The sequence below is a fragment of the Diadema antillarum genome, unplaced genomic scaffold (genome assembly GCF_040938485.1).
Source record: "Diadema antillarum isolate AM-2024a unplaced genomic scaffold, OU_Dant_1.0 seq00000692_RagTag, whole genome shotgun sequence".
NCBI classification, from domain to species: Eukaryota; Metazoa; Echinodermata; class Echinoidea; order Diadematoida; family Diadematidae; genus Diadema; species Diadema antillarum.
Window position 1 is genome coordinate 143,837 of NW_027271597.1, and position 17,792 is coordinate 161,628.

General features: G+C 39.3%; 1 protein-coding gene across 1 annotated transcript in view; it reads left to right on the forward strand.

Moving 5' to 3' along the window:
- Nucleotides 1-17,792, forward strand: part of LOC139737393 (probable phosphorylase b kinase regulatory subunit alpha) — a 59,113-nt gene that overhangs the window by 23,630 nt on the left and 17,691 nt on the right. Inside the window, exons 16-25 of the mRNA XM_071648068.1 lie at nt 2,954-3,129; nt 3,803-3,912; nt 4,766-4,844; nt 5,754-5,990; nt 8,948-9,077; nt 9,511-9,609; nt 11,266-11,366; nt 12,382-12,552; nt 13,404-13,510; nt 14,547-14,697. Coding sequence (XP_071504169.1) covers nt 2,954-3,129; nt 3,803-3,912; nt 4,766-4,844; nt 5,754-5,990; nt 8,948-9,077; nt 9,511-9,609; nt 11,266-11,366; nt 12,382-12,552; nt 13,404-13,510; nt 14,547-14,697 — 1,361 coding nt within the window. The remainder of the gene's footprint in view (nt 1-2,953; nt 3,130-3,802; nt 3,913-4,765; nt 4,845-5,753; nt 5,991-8,947; nt 9,078-9,510; nt 9,610-11,265; nt 11,367-12,381; nt 12,553-13,403; nt 13,511-14,546; nt 14,698-17,792) is intronic.

A 17,792-nucleotide genomic window follows, 5' to 3' on the forward strand; every position in this document is an offset into this window, starting at 1 on the left:
CTACATCCCATGATGTAATGGAAAGCTGTGGCAGTGGTAGGCGATGTTATGTTTATGTCTGTAGAAAAAAACAATATACTGTGCCAAAATGTCTCGGACATTTTCTCCTTTAGTATGTCTAGATGTAGTGCAAAAGAAAAGAAAATGTTTTTTGCCTTTGTGGTTAATAGAATAGAGTTATGTGTCAAGCTTTTTCATTATAGCTCACCATCTCAGTAAAAATAAAGTTCTTAGAGTGATGTGTAAGTTTTCATGTGACTATATGTTGAACCTTGTAAAAAAAAATAAAAGAATGTGGAAGTTGTGATTGATAGTGTAAATGATGAGATAAATGACTGTTGAATATATAGTAAAAGATAAATAAGTGGAGATTATAATGCCAAGTTTTGATGAAGTGGCACCTAATGATCTAAATAAGGGGAATTATATTCAAAGTTTTACTGTGGAGTGAGAGTTTCCAGAAGCGTTTCTGGGTTGAAATATTATGCACAAAAGAAAAAAAAATTACTCTGTTGCGACTTGTAGGTGTAATGTGTGCCAAGTTCTTTCATAGAGTATTAAATTAGAATGGTAATGTGAGTACTTATTAACCCAGTGAGGACAGTCTGATTTTGCTACAACATGCATTTCTCACAGACATCTGCCTGAGTATACCCGCGACTCGTCTCCAACGGGTTAAATGTAGGATTTGGGTTGTCAACAGATTTCTGTTTCCCACATTGATATCAGTCGGGAAGGAGTATTTTAAAAAGGCAACTACCGTTAGAAGTTTGAGGTTTTTTTTATGCCTCCGCCACGAAGTGGTGCCGGAGGCATTATTTACCATCTCTTGATGCATTTATCCCTCTGATATCCACTATCATGAATTCCTTCCTCTCTTCCCATGCTTTGAAACTATTGTCATTTTATTTGTCCTTGTCATTTATTGTGGTTACATGTGTAAAAGTCACATGATTGTTTGTTTTTTTGTTTTTTTATTGTTCATGTGTGAGTTGTGCGTGTGCATGCTCAATAGTCCATTCTCAAAAGTCAGCAGTCAACTTGATGCAATAGTTGGTCTAGTATTTTTTTTTCGGGTCTTCTTCTGCATGCATGGCAGTTGTCATTTTGAATGCAATGTGCCTTGTGTCACTCTTGAACTTAGTGATGTTTTGTGCTCGTCTTGCAAGTTGTTTCATTTTTCTGTATTACTTAGCTGACCCTGACATTTCCCTATTTTGATTTCCAGATCAAGTGCATGGGATGTGCTGTGATTTGTTCTTTGTGAAAAAGTTGTGCTGCATTTGTTTTGTATCATTGCATATTTATTCTATTGTACCTGTAATTTGTAAGCAAAGTGATTTCCCATCGAATAACCCCTTTCAAGCATTCACTTTTTGCCATACAAAAAAAAAAAAAAAAGTGCTTGCAGTGGTCCCATGGAAGTTACATGAGACTCAACTGCAAATACAGGTTTAGCACATGAAACACTGGGCTGTATGCGTGCCCAGTATCACATTATTTGCACATGTAACAGTGCAAAATTTGTGTGTGCAAGCATTAAATCACTGGATATCAAAGAGCCTGGCAAACTCGCCACTGAACCAGGCTATACTGGTATTTGGCTTCTTTCTCCTTTTTCCCCCCTTTTTTACAGAAGCTTACCATCAGTCATTTTCATGGTCACATGGACACATGTTTCTCACTTTTATTTGAACGTGAAAAGTGTGTGGTGGCACCACGGGAACATAATATGTCATGTCTTCTTTCTGAAAAAAAAAAGCAGCTAAACAAAACAAAGCAAAAAAACAACAACAACATCAACAACAGAAAGTATGTGTGTTTGCATGTGTGCCAGCAAGGTCTTGGCCTGTCACTATACACTCTTCACGTTCCACTGGACTGTGATTGACTAACATTTCTGCTGAATATACGTTGTACAGCATCTCGTTTACCAGGTACATTCACTCTTGCCAGCCAGCATCTGCCCTGCAGTTGGCTAACCTGATTTTTGTCTTTTTGAATCATTTGAATTTGCATCATTTCTTCCCACTTTTGTCCCGGAGATGTGATGAAATACTGTATACGTTATATATTTAGCGAGTCTAATTTTCAGTGAACCGGGACTTCCCAACAGTTTCATGAGTGATTAAATTTGGGATTGTGGAATACAGTATTTTTCATGGAGAAATGTACATGTATGCATGCGCGTCACATTCATGTCGGGATCAAGTTGATATTTTTGTGTGATTTTAATTCTGGTCGGACTCCCGTAATTTGTGAAAATAAAAACCTCACAGAATATATGGCGTATACAGTAGTTTGTCTCACAAATCATGCTCCATGGCCTGCATTTACTAATTGCATCATATTGTCTTTGTTTTTTCAATAAAAATGAAGTTTCAGAATACAAGCATTCAGAGTTCAAAGCACTCTTTATTAACTAAAGACACCCTCCCTCTTCAAAAAAAAAAAAGAGTAATAGGTGAAGAAAAGGAAGTCAAGGTGAACACACTCCATTGCATTCTGCAACAGAGATTGTTCTTGTACACAAAAAAATTCTTTTCTTCAGACAATACCTGTCCATTGTTTTTTCACTTCATACACTATTTCTATTGAATTTTCATTTGGTATATATTTTGTGCATGAATTTAGAGTCCTTTACGGTGTAACTGAGAACAAAATGTGGCAAATAACATCTTTCCACGAATCATACTTTTCAGAAATACATTGTATATATGCCATATCCAATGCATGACTATTACCCAAGTAGCAAAACTGTTACCAAGAAGCATTTGATTATAGCAGCATTTGCTTTACATAAAACCTGTTTGATAATTCATAAGTAGGCTAAATGGGCACTTTAGATTTCTGTGACTTCCTGAGACATTTTTCTCAGACATGTAGATCTGAGATCCATATCTTGAATGTCATCCTCACTTACATTTGAGCATAACGACTTCTCCCGGTGTAGATGATGAGGATGATGCCAAAGATGAGGATGAAGCTGATTCAAGGGAAATTCTCTACACCGCTGGCAGGGGAATCCCCATCTCTTCATCACCGGGCAAGTTCCACTTGAGGCCCGATTCAGACAGCTCTGTTGGTTCACCCGTGAAGAGAATACCATCGTGGTATGAGTATAAAGAGGTAAATGATTGTGAGAAAAAAATGCATAAAATGTTAGTTAGAGGAGGCTTCTTGTTAAGTGCTCTTGATAGTGATGTGGCTCAGTTACATTTTGTAGGAGTCCGTCTGCCATGCAATCAAATACATAGCTCTGGTTCAGTGCCTGTGGTATCCAGCTGAGCATCCTTGTGTGTACTCTCTCTTTGACAACATTGGTGCAAAATCAGTGTGAAAAGTAGCTGAGAACTTCAGAGCATTCGATATCTTGTCTGAAAGCCGTGTGATTCTGCAGTAGATTGAATAAATTCATATAAGACAGGAGATTCCAACATTAGGGAGCTTTAGATTTTCGCGACGGGGACGTTCAGAGGGAAAAAAACATGTTCCGATCATGCACAGAAACGCGCATCAATTCAATGTATTTATAGCTTGCATCATCTGAGTTTTTCACTACGCGTTCTGAGCTATTTTTACGTCCGCTCAATTTGCGACGTAGAGAGCTACTTCAAGCACCGATCATATGGGGGCACCATTTTATTTTTTATGGGTTGCATCCTCGCGCGCGCAAGCGTAATCTAAAGCTACTTTTCAGCACGACGCAGGGAGGGAGGAGAACGTCCATCGCACTCGTCTCAAATGTCCGCGCCCCAAATCTAAAGCTCCCTATCATCTCTCTGGTTCCTATATGATACAGCTGCAAGAGATTTACCGTGGCCACGAGGCAGCTGACCTGGTGCTGCAACTTCAGGACTCGGACGCGCTGGACGAACAGGCAGACATCGTCCACTACCTCTTCGAGACAAAGTGAGTTCAGCCATGCCACTTGGGGACAGTGAACCTGGTGAAAATAAAACAAAACCAAATAAGACTTTATACCTCTGCACTACTGCGCTGCCTTTCATAGTAGAGTGTGGAAGGGAACACGTTGTCTTGGCTTTGCTCTCCAGATATTTTGAATGAGAGATTGAACAGAATTGGACATATTTTTATGAAAAATAGATGTAGCAGCCAGCTCTTTGAAGAAGATCTGCCTAGCCATAATATTGTAAAAATTTCCCACTAGCATAATAACATCTTTCTCAACTTGTAATGATTGTGAATTCTGTAATCTGATTGGTCAATTTACCATGCAATATATCCTGTATTACGTGAAAGAGGTCATTGTCCTTGTATTTCATGTTTCATATTGTTCATGTTGTTCATCTACGTGCATCACACTTGCATGCACTTGAATTGTTACAATTTACTACTAGCTACACTGTAGCAGCACCGTGTACTGCAGCAGTTGTTTATATGTGAAAGACAAGAAGGCACAAGTGGTTGGTACAGCTGTAGACCAAAGTTTCTGAAATATGAATTAGGGACAATATGCTTTCATAGAATATTTCCCAATGAGATTGAAGTATAATATAGAACGGCTGCTTCCCTACTTACTTGTTCTTTAGGGGAGAAGATTCAGCCTCATGACATACGGTATGGCACCAGACCATAGATATTTCCCGTATTACGTGAACAAGCAGGGGTAATTGATAGTATCTAGAAAATCACGGGTTTTCAGGAGAGCATAAGTTTTCTTTAAAAAAAAAGATGTATGCTGTGTTTCTATGATTGAGAAATAAGCCCTCCTAAATCATCACTTTCTCTATGATATTTGTAGGGGCATGGACTGGGATACGAGGATGAATGGCAAACCAGGTGTGACCGTCAAAACACTCATGGAAGAGCTCTACTACAAGGTGAGCTGGAAGTAGTGACAGTTGTCTAGTGTGTATCAGGGCAATTACCATCAGAGGGCAATCAACCCCACCCCCCCCCCCCCACCCCAGCTAAATATTGCTTAGTGATAAGGTTAGAGTAAAGATCAGGGTTAGGGTTTGGTTTAGGGTTAGAGTGTGGGTTAGGGTTAGGATTGGGTTCAGGATTAGGATTAGGGTTAGGGTCAGGGGAAGGGTCCGGGGTAATTGCCCAGGGGGTAATTGCCCTAGACTCGTCTAGTGAATGGCAAGTCCTTATCTTCAAGCAGTGCCAATGCAACATATCAGTTTACTGTAACCTCATAGAAAGGTCTGATATAACAAGACCCTCTTGCAACAAGGTGCTTTTGCAGATTTCAACTCTATGGCCCGAATTCATGAAGGTGGTACAAATGAAACCATGGTTTAAACCATGGACAAAAACCATGGAGCACCAAGTGTCGCATGGAATATTTCGTTACGAAATCAGTCATTTTGTCGATGAAATGATTATTTTGTAACAAAATGACAACATTGTGATTTTGTAACAAAATGAACATTTCGTCCACAAAATGATAATTTTGTTGACGAAACGGTCATTTTGTCGACAAAATTACCAATTTCGTAACGAAATATTCCATGCGACACTTAGCGCTCCATGGTTTTTGTCCATGGTTTAAACCATGGTTTCATTTGTACCACCTTCATGAATTCGGGCCAAAATGTTTCTGTGTTTTGTGTTGCTCCTGATACAGTGGACAAGGTACATATAATTGTCATGGTTTGTTGGTCCTTGTTATAATGGGGTTCCCCTGTGCAAGCAAGCAAAACAGAAGCAAAAAGAGCAGCAGTAAATCAAAATACAGCCCTAGTGAGTACTGAATAATTCACTCCATCAATCCCTCTTGGCAGAGCGCCCACCACAAGACTTGGTCACTTGTGCGACACACAGCAGGTATCTTGCGGAAGAGGGTGGAGCACCTGGCCAAGGCTGTGACGGACCTCTTGGTGCGGCAGAAACAGGTGTCCGTCGGTCTTCCCCCGGAGCCCCGGGAGGTCATCATCACTGCACCCCTCCCGCCGGAGGAGCTGGAGGCAGTCATCTACAAGGCCTGCGGGGAGGATCGCAGCTCGGCCGTCCTGACTCAAGTAAGGGAGATCATCCAGCATCTCTGATGATGTTCTTTAACCCCTTGAGGACGAGTCCCGAGTATACTCGGGCAGGTGTCTATGGGAAATGTGTGTTGTAGCAAAATCAGACCATCCTCAATGGGTTAACCCTATTCTAACTGCTGGGCTATTTGAGACCAAGTTTTTAACCCTAAAAAGGCCGGGGGGGGGGGGGGGGGGGGGGGGGGGGGGGGGGGGGGTTGAATCAACCCCCCCCTCGACATTTTTCGCGACTACTCCGCCGCGCGAAATTTTTTGACCGCGCCGTTCGCTGACTTTTTACTTTCAAGTCTTGCGCATCTTTTGACACCATTTTCGCAAAAATCGCGCATACCGTTACGACGCTGCATGACGTTTTATACATGCCTGTCAGGCCAAAAATGGCTCAAAAACGTGATTTTGTGTATAAAGTCTATGCAAATGGAGTTTTCTCTTCTTATTCATAAAGATATGATTATTTTCACTTTTATAGGCTGAAACTAATTAATTTTAGCATAATTATGCTCGAAATAGGTTCTGTCATAAATTTTGCGGAAAAGAAATGGTAAAACAAAAGGTCGAAAAAACAGAGAAATACATAAGAAATTCATAAAACAATAAAATACATAAGAAATTTATTATGATACCAAATTTTTTTTTCAAGTACATTGTTAGGAATGCTACAAAGAATGTTTTCACCAAATATGAAAATTCTAGGAGCTTTAATTTCTGATTTAGAGCAAAATGTATGATTTTATGCATATATTAGCATAATTAATTATTATGACGAAAATTTCCATTTGTTTTTGTATAGCGTGGTAGACTACGCCACAGGCAATGCACGTGCCAAATTTCATGGCGATTGCGCGATCGATGGCTGAGATCTCAGGGGGGGGTTGAATCAACCCCTCCCCGGCCACAGAACACCCAAAAAAGCCCGGCCTGGTTAGGGTTAAGGTGGGGGGTAAATTTGACCCCCCCTTCAGATCTCGGCCGCCGATCGCGCGATCGCCGCAAAATTTTGCCTGAACATAGAGCCGGATGTCAACTAAAAGATTACATGGTCATACAATTGAAAAATGTTGATTTTATATTTTGTAATAAATTAATCATGCACATTTACGCATGAAATCATATTTTCACCTATAACTCCATCAAAAAGAATGAAGGCTTGCTAAATTTTTATGTCAGAGTTCCTCAAGACACATCAAACAATTTTCTTTAAAGAAATAGCGCAATCAAAATCAATTTCTTTTGTTTTTTATTGTTTTGTTAATTTCTTATGTATTTTATTGTTTTTCCGACCTTTTTTTGCTATTGTTTTTTGGCCAAAATTTGTTGCAGGCACTTTTTCAAGCATATCTTCATTAGAATTGATTAATTTCAATGTTCAAAAGTTGAAATAATCTTATTTATATCAATTAAACAAAAAAACACAATTTGCATTGGATTTGCACACGAAATCATGAATTTGAGCTGTTTTTGGGTTGACATGCATATGCAAAACATTGTGTAACTTCAGAACGGTGTACCCGGACGTCGCAAATTTGGTCTCAAAATATGCGGGAGACTTCATTGAAAAAAGTCATGAAATGACGTGGCAAAATCTTTGCGCATTACGGAATCGTGGCGCGAAATGTCGAGGGGGGGGGGTCAATTTGACCCCCCCCCCCCCCAGTTAGAATAGGATTAAAGACCCAGTAGCGTGGGGGATACCATTGAGTGGAAATGTTGGCCCAGCTGGCATGTCTTTGAGAATCCCCAGAGCGAAGCCCATACAGCTTTATAACTGATCTCTATGTATTAAAGTACATACAGCTGTACGTACACCAGTGGCGGATCCAGAGGGAGGTGCACCGGGCATGCCCCCCTCCCCCCTTTTTAATTTTGTAAAGGCGCCTCCCCTTTACGGAATTCCTAGATCCGCCCCTGTACACAGCCAAAGAATCTCTTCTGGAGTCAGCTGTTTCTGATGAGCGTATGCTTTGAAGCATACATTTGCTGAAGGGTGCTATTCATAGTTTTCAAATGTGCCATGGTGGGTAGCGAATGAAGATCAATTCATCCCCATGCTACCGGGCCTTTCATGATAGCCCTCAGTTTTATAGAAACACTGTCATTGTTCCACTTGAAATACGAAGACCTCTACTCATTTGCAAATTCGTCTGGTGTCGACAAAACCATGCTGTTAGAATTCATTTGGCATTACAATAGCTTTTGGCATATGTCATATTTGATTTTCTTCATGACTGACAAGGAAGAACATACAGTCAATTTTATTTCACTAACCACTTGACAAATACAGCATCTTCTGTTTACCATTTATGATCGCTTGAAATATCTGAAATTTAGGTAAAAATTATGTTTATAAATTAAACAATTTTGTGTGTGTGTGTACAAGGGCATTTATCAGGTACGTCAGTGTAGTACCTGATTGTATTGCATGTATTGAAATTCATCAATATCATCAAATCCTGCTGATGGCAGTAGAAAAGTTCGACGTCATCAGTCACTTTGAGAGCTCATGTAACAAATAGAATGCAATTATTTATAATGATAATGGGAGATGCTGCTTATTATTGATTCTCCACAAATGTAAGAAGAATTCTGTAATTCTCACCTAATTGTCCCCTCTCTTGACTTCTTGTTTCCCTCAAATTAGCCCGACATGTATACATTTGTCTCTTCATGTTGAAACAAGCGAGCCTGCAGCAATATCACTCCATCACATGCCATCAGTTGACAGCCTATGGCACACGGTCTGAATCGAGTCTGAAAAATGCAAGAGATATTTGCTGTATCACACACGGTGTTAACTTTAGTATGTGGTGTTAAACACCCATGTGTTTCAGAAAACAAATACCTTTCCAGCTGTTATTGGGGTGTTCACATATTGACAATGGAATTTTACCAACACATATGCATGCATATTTCTTTGTCCTCTTGTGTAACCATAGGAACTTCTCATCTACTTGTCAATGTTCATCTGCACTGAGCCGAACCTCTTCACCGAGATGCTGAGACTGAGGGTGGGGCTGATCATCCAGGTCATGACCTCAGAACTCGCGAGAGCCATAGAGTGTGAGGGTAAGTCTCATTTTTGTGTTTACTGTTTATTTGTGTGTGCACAACAATTTGATATTCTGTTCATATGTTTGTTTTGCTCTCTGTATGATAAAGGGCTTATGTTTCGGTGCCTTTCTGAATTCCTGCCCAGTTCTGTGTATTTTTCCATCTTCATGATTCTTATCAATTATGGTTTATGAAAGGCAGTTGTAACATTGTTCTATGGCCTTTCTACTTTTGATAGCTTAACTTAACTGAAGACATGACAGACAAAACATACAATGCAGATGTACTTGTGTTAATCATTTCAGTGTTGCCTTTCTTTTTTGGTTAAAGAAATTATGTACCAAAAAAAAGTTATGTAGATGTACAAAGTGTTAAGTCATTTTACGCTTTCAGGTATTCTGAATCAAAATTGTGACATTTTGTTTGCTTCCTGAATACATCCTTCTAGTGGATGATGCATACGAGCAGCTGGTGACACTGAGTCCGTTTGAGATCAAAGATCTTCTCCATCACATTCTGAGCAGCAGGGAGTTCATGGTCAATGCAGGTCAGTCAATGCCCCCCCCCCCCCCAACTCTGACTCTCGTTGAGGCGTGTGTCACGCTAGCTGCACTCACACTACGCTTAGTTTGCTTCCTGATAACTCCCAGAAATTTGAGCATGCAGTCACACCACAAACAAAATTGCACATAGTTTTAGTGATACAAAACTGCCAGTTGTTAAGGCTTCCAACAAGCATGCTATTCATTAGCAAAAACTGCATGCCGTCCTTGAATATTACGAAAATGAAAATGCGCATGAGCGTACAATCTCATGCACAATTACGTTAACAACATGAATGAATGTATTATCATGTCACAGACGTTCTCAGAGGTTCAGCGGTCATGCTGCACAAAACTATGTATAGTTTCACGAGAAGTTTGTGAGAAAGTTTGTGGTTACGTTGCCCAAACTACACGAAGCAAAATAACCTGGTGGTGAAACTACGCATATTTGTATGTTGCTTCCTGATACACTGTACTCCAGTAGAAGTTTGAGCATTCGGTCGCACTGAACAAAACTATGCGTGGATTTATTGATACAACACTACCAGTAGTTAAGGCCTCTAACTCGCATGCTATTCACTGGCAAAAACCGCATCCCCTCCTTGAATATTAAAATAATTCAAATGCGCAACAGCATACAAAAGAATGCACAATGTGCATGAACAATATGAATGGTTCTGTTATCAAGTCACAGACGTCTCAAGAGTTTCAGCGGTCACACTGCACAAAACTGTGTAGTTTTGCGAGAAGTGAGAAGCTCTCCAAGTGCATGCAGAAAGTTTCGCTGGTAACTTCTTGAGGAGTTTACGGTCACGCTGCCCTAACTACGCAAAACAAAATGCCTGGTAGTGAAACTACACATAGTTTCGCGTAGTGTGACTGCGCCTAATGTGTCCTCACCCAATCTCTTGAGCTCTAGAGGATACTTGGCACTAAGTGCTTTTAGAGGGAAATAGAGATATTAAACACGTAGATATATGTACTTGACTTCAGAAAGGCATGATTATATATGGAAACCCCAGTAAAAATACAGACAGTGACATTAAATTTATCACAGTGAGAAAAATCAATCTTGCAAAAGTTTCCACTCTATTCAGTATATTAATTTTGTAATGCACTTTCCATCGCTTGACTAAATCGACCATAGATTTGTAATCATAGAACATCAAGTCTGTGTTGGCGTATTCTGAACATTGATAGTTTTCAAAGATGGGCCCAGGGTGGAGTGCTTCACCTCTTTGTATGAAAGTCCATACTGAGTGAAAAAAAAAAGCTGATGATAAGGGAATACTGCTGAGCAAGAATATGTAACACATTTGATGTTTCCTTTCCATCATGGATATCAAAAATTACTGAAAGGTAAAATCCCTAGTCATAATGCTTCTTTTCTTGTTGGTTTGTTGTTTTTCTCAAGGACAAATAATGGGTATCACTGAATTGTAGTTTGTGACATTTTCTCTACTGCCTGTCATTACTAATGTCATATGTTGATACATCCTTCTGTAAAGTGTGCACAGTGAGATATTTTGTTGTATTTGTTGATGATAGTTATGTATACTATGGTACGTGTATAGTTCCTGATTTCGTTAAAATTATGTGTGGTAGCAGAAAGTGGTCTTTAATCATGCAAAGTCTCACCCATCTGTCTCTGTGTGCAGTGAGCCATGGGTCTGGTGCAATGGAACGGCAGCTGTCCATCGTCAGTGCGCCCTCAAGCAAAGTCCACGGGTTATCCTTCTTGAAGAAGCAGTTATCTGCAGTAAGTTCCTGTGCATCTTTGTATTGCTTTGTTTCATCTTCTTGCATTGGGTGTCCCTTTGCCAACTAAAACTAGAAATCTGATGTGTGGTGATGGATATTTCTAACTTTTGGTAATAGTGGGTTGAATCAACTCAAATTTCTTGTGATTGTTGTGTGGTATTGTCACTGTTTCACAGACTTATTAAGAGTGACTTTCCCCTCATATATTAGGAAGCCACACCCAGGACCTCATCATGCTTGGTGTGGCCATAGAAGAAATAATTTGCCATTAGAATATGAGGCCCCTCTTTCCATTCCCTGGCATACCGTTAAAGTGGAAATTTTTGCAGTGTTGAAATTTTCACGCATTTCACGCAACCAGAAACTAGAGTGAATATTTTTGCTTGCTATATGCTCTAGTAGTTCATGTCTTTATTCTGCGGAGTTAGAAACATGAGAAACTCATCTTGCCTGGCAGAGCGCAAAAAATTACTCTTGCGAAGATATCCACTTTTACAGTACCCAACAAATCATTCATTTTAACCTGCCAGCAATAAAGCATCCAATTTATATTGTACAAAATGATTCATAAGTCATTCACTGTTGTTGTTGTCCTGGGGGGCGTTTCATCAACGAGTTTGTCGGAGGTTTTCACCGACAAATTTGCTATCAGCCAATCAGACGCAAGGATTTACACTGATAACTGTTAAAAGCTAATGAAATCCTTGCGTCTAATTGGCTGATAGCAAATTTGTCGGTGAAAACTCCGACGAACTCGTTGATGAAACGCCCCCCAGTTCTAAGAGTCGACAATCACTGCAGTCATTATATGTATACGTTATCCCTACTGGAAGTCCCAGTTAAGCTTTTCATAGCGTATGACGATCCACACAAAATGTATAATAACATATTTCATGTACAAACTATGTGCATATTCGTGAATAATGTATGTATATATGCATTTTGTGAATACATCAAATCGAATCAAATCAAATCAAATCAAAATCCCTCTTTAATCTGTCTACACCCCGTAGGGATCTTCTGAGAAGCAGTTCAGTCAGCTGTCTTCTTTCACCCGTGAAGACTTAATGGACGAGGAGCTGACCGAGAGGCAGGGCCAATGGCTGCGGAGACGGAGACTGGACGGCGCCCTCAACAGGGCACCACCCGACTTCTACTACAAAGTCTGGAAGATTCTGGAAAAGGTAGGGAATCTAGCTCTGTCAGAATAACTGAATCTCTTGCTCTACAATGTAGGTACTTCTAGACTACTTAATTAGTTGTCATGCGTAATGATCTCAGTTGCCCTGTTAAAGGTTGCTGACATTTTTTGTCCAAATGTCTGGACCTGCCTCTTGTGAGCAGAAGCAGTGCCGCAACCTTTGTGGTTGTTTCCTTCTCTTTTATCTGTTGATATAATTTGAAAGCATACCTGCTCTAGGATTCTATTTCACGTACCATTACTTGACAGAAGTAAAATCAGAATTGTGTCTGTGACATGTACCTTGTGAATTGAGGGTACCGTAGACTCTCAGATAAAAGGGGCACTCGTGTATAAGGTGCACCCCAACTTTGGACGTAGGGCGGGGGAAAAAAAAACACCCACGGACACATGTTTTGAAAATAAAAGGGGAGGATGTTACAAAGGTTTGGCCACATGGCAATGCTGTGCATCAGTTCATTGAAATGTGCTCATTTATGCACATTGTATTTCAACCAGTCAGGTACTTCAGGTAAGTATGTGTGGCTGAATGGTGGTACATGTACCGTACACTACATACAGTGTACCATAAGGGGGTAGTGTCGTCCCGCATCAATCGCAGATCCCACACATGCTGTAAGCATACCGGCAGTGAGTTGAGTTACGATTTATATCTGCTCAGAATTCAGTATTAGAGATTTGCTCTTGATTTCTTTCTGCTGAAGTAAAAACTGAAGACCCTTTTACTTTCTTATTCTTTTTTTTTTTTATGGTACAGTGTAGCTTAGTGGCACAATTGAGTCTTTTGAGTCACAAGTTGTAGCGGTTTGTCTTTGATGATGTGTCTCCCTCTAGTGTCAAGGCCTCCAGATAGTCAACCACTTCTTGCCCCAGCATATGACGAGAGAGATGACAGCCCACGAGTTCAAGTTTGCCATCAGGGTGGAGGAGGTCCTCAACAGGTTGGTTGGAAAAAGTGTCACAGATCTCTGAAGCAAGTGTCAATCCGCACAGCCTTGTGCCATTTCCATTACATTGTCCTGTCTTATTTTAGAACATGGACCACATCAGAACCAATGATATCCAGGTTAATGATTAAGAGTGTACTGTAGAGACAGCCTTGAACATGAATCATTCAATTACTTCCATTTCAAGGCATGTCAAAATACATTTATCGTACTACAGTATATATATGTCTTAAATGGTGGAATCATAAAAACACGCAAGAGGGAATGGGAAGGATCCCGTGCAAACATTGTTGCAATTCAACAAGAGCAATTATCAAACAAATTCTCTAGTAATGATATAAGATCTATAGAAGGTCATGAGAAAAGAAGAGATTGGAGAAGAAACATTGCTTACCCATACACATAAATTTTGGTCCATTTCATGAAAAAGGGAATGTGTGGTAAAGTCTTAAATCGACAAGTGTTTAACTGCTTTCATTGATATGAGAAAGGTATTCAGAAGATCAGAGCTTTAGTGAAATATGGGATATTGTGTTTTTCAAATTCAGTTAATATGAAATATGAACATCTTGAGCATTTGTAGTGTTATTATCGTGAATTGAACAATTCAGAGTAAAATGAGCATGAAAAAGTTAAGGAAAAATGTTACAAGGAGGTCTTGGTTTCAAATCCCAATGGGATCCCACCTTCTTTGTTCAGTTTTTCACTTAAAAATTAAAACATGGCAGAAAAAAAAAATGCTGCTGAATTTATCCCATAGTGGCAAGCCAGTGGAGTGAAATGGAGTTGTAAGGGGCCTGAGCTTTCAATCCTTACAGAGTCTTCATCGGAAGCAAAATGACATCCATAAAATTTAAACATGAAAATCACACTCTCAAAGGAAATAAGATCTTAAATAGGTAGAATATTCATTAAAAAAAACAACAAATAAAATGTTATGGAAAATGTGCTTGTTATCAGTATAGATAATGCATGGTAAAAAACATAGGAACCTTTTGGCAGACTGCAAAGTGTATTTTTTCATTCGTAGGATTCCAGAGCAAGAGTATCGCCAGCTCATGGTGGAATGTCTGATGGTCATCTCACTGGTCGTCGAGAACGAGTGGCTGCCCAGCCTGGGTGGCGTCATAGCAACGGACAAGCTGGTAGCCGATGCCAACGAGCTCTTCCTGCAAGACCAGGTAAGCCCACTCCAAAGCTTCCTGTCCGCGGCGCAAGAGTGGCGGGCGCGATGCCTGGGCGGGATTGAATTTTATGCTGTGACATTGCTCATTCAGGACATTGTCTTTGTCTGAATTATGTACATTTCCAAATATTTTCAGACATTGGCACTCATTAGTCTTCAATAGCGAATTCATACTTATCATGTGACATGATGGAAATGGACATGAGGTACTCTGATGGCAGTTGTGAGTCGTACTTTGCAAGCCCACTAGGTTTCTGGCTCGTTTTGATGGAAGGTTGCATAATAATCATGGCACCGATGGATAGTGGTGGCAACTGATTTGACAAAATATTAATTTCAAGGAAGAAAAAGGGTAATGAGTCGTACAATTTGGCAGTGAGAAATGCCCTCTTCGCTGAATTTTCTCTTATCTTGTTATAAATTTGTGGGCATTTAACCTTCAATGGGGTAGGGGGGAGACAACGTCTGTGATGACATGCATTGCAATAGTATTGAAGAAATAAACCCATTCGATCTTCAACGCAGTGGCCATTTACAGAAAAAGGGGGTGGGGTAGATTTCTTGACTGCCTTCTAATAAGTTTATATGAAGACATGCACTTGTGATTCCAGGAAGTGTCATTACCATTCCATATCCAGTATCCATTGTAGTAATATTAAGTGTCCTGTGTCTGCAGTCAACTTGCAGAACAAAAAGAGATGAGAAATAGATTTTAAAATGAGTAATTAAAAAAAAAAAAAATTGCATGACGGCACATTCCCCAGAAGACCAACCGTCCCTTACGTAAATCATTTATAAATCATTCTTCCTCACATAATGACTTCTTAAACCATGACTGCATGTGTTTCTGAATGTAACTGTCTTGTACAACATACATTTGTAATTGTAAGTATCGTTGAAACGATTCATTCATGAGTAAAAAAATGTGCATGTATTGTATATATATATTTTTTTAATCACACATTACTAGGTCAGCGATAGAAGATCACATATAAGGTTGAAAGTGTAGTGTTACAGATATCAATGTCAAGCACCACTTGGCTTTTTACAAAATTTAGTAGGAAAAGACTGTGATGGAAACTGTTGCAAAGAGCAAAACACTTCAATTACCATTGATATTAAAAGTGAAATTGGATTGAAAGTGGATTTATGAAGATTTTTGTGTTTTGTGGTCTTCTTCTCTCTTTGTGTAGAAGTAAACTGAAAGCAACTCAGTTCTGAACACGTGTAAAGCCCGATGAAACTGGTATCAAATGACTGATAGGTATTCATTTTACACAAAGCGAGTACAAATCTGACTGGCCCAAACACACAATTTGTTTGCACGTGTAAACTTGTGGCTGTGGCACTCAGATCTGTAACATGATTCAAAGTGATGACTGAATAACTTGTAGCTGTTATTTTACTGAGGGTTTAAATTTCGAGAATTTTGTTAATCACTGTTAGGCTGTAACTGTTGACAAGATGCAAAAATATTTGCGAATAGATGTAGGCATTAGTGCACTTTAATATGATAAGCATCAATGTCACATTGAGAAAACAACATCACACCAAAATGTCTGTGACCTCCTCCTTTGCGAAAATATATGTTCGCAAAAATACCAGCTTTTACGGTGTCACAAAATAACGAACCATTATCGCACGTGATATTGACACACCTGCTAACCATTCTCTTGAAGAACATTTGTTTTCTTTGTAGTACCCTTTAATCCTAGTCTTGTGCACATTTCTTACAATATTAATAATTGGAAATGAATTGAAAAAAAAAAAACGGTTTGTACTCATTTGTTCCTATTTGTTTAGCTTTAGGGTAGGAAGGTATGCATTACAAAAGTTATTGACACAGTCCACGTCTAATTGATGTGTTTAAATCTCGTGCTTTGTGTATGTTGTTGTTTGCTATTTGTAATGTCAACACATGGTGAACAAAGAGAGTACATTTCAGAGGTTATTGGGAATTCTTATCTCTAGTACAGAAATTCTGGCAGAGAGGGTAATATTTTGCCCTTCTTCAGTCCAGTTTGCAACTTACTATCCCAGTTATGCATTATGTGTGCGCGGTGTGTATGACCTTTCACAGCCCTGTCCCACTTCCTCTGGCCGTGACCCACTCAGTCTTTGGTGTAAACAACATGGCAGCAATATAAGGGCACTTCTCTCAAGAGGTAGCTTCTTCCAACTGTACAGTATATACGTGTAGTATTTATGTATAGTCCATATCATAATGACACTGAAAGGCACACTACCCCTGTTCTCCGTATGGCTAGGTGTCCATTTTCCTCCTCTGGTGCTGTGGAATTAAAGATCGACCTTTTCAACATCAGTTTTTACAGAGGTGCCAACTGTTACTTTTTGCAGTAATTTCTTACTGGAAAATAAAAAGGAAGAAAAAAATATATAAAAGATTGTCATAAAACCTGTTTCATGGTTTCATGGAAAATACAAGTGATTTTCCCAATTTTGTAATACTACCTCTTGCAGGAAAGGTAAAAATCCTGTTTTCCACCCAAATTGTATTTATGTCCCTCAGAGTACTGCAAGAGCGAAATGTTGTTTTATACAAGGAGGACATTCCTGATCTTATGTATCAAGTTGTCTGCTGCCCTTGAAATGCAGTTTATATATATATATATATATATATATATACACACTGTTGTATATATATATGTACATACAGTGATTATGTGTGCATTTCTTCCTTCCTTAAAAGGACATCTGCACATTAGTACATCTGCTGTGTAGACAACGTTAGGAGTGATCTGTAGTTTGATATCTCTTGTTTTTGTTGCTGTTTTTTTATGGAGTCCTAAAAGTCTTCAAATCTATCCCAGGTGAACAGAAAGCACTGGCATGAGTAGGATTGGTGGTAGCCAGTTTTCTAATTCAGGAAAAAATGCAATTCCCAGGCTCAACTTCTAAAAGCATAACAGGTATATATGTCAGAGGAAAATGGCTCTATGACTTATATACTGTATCTTGCAAGGTCAGTCACAGTTTCAAATGGATTTTTCTCAAAGTTTTTGAGGTTTACCAGATTTTTCATCAACAGGAATGTTATTTCAGGCTCTCACAAGTGGTCTGTAAGAAAAT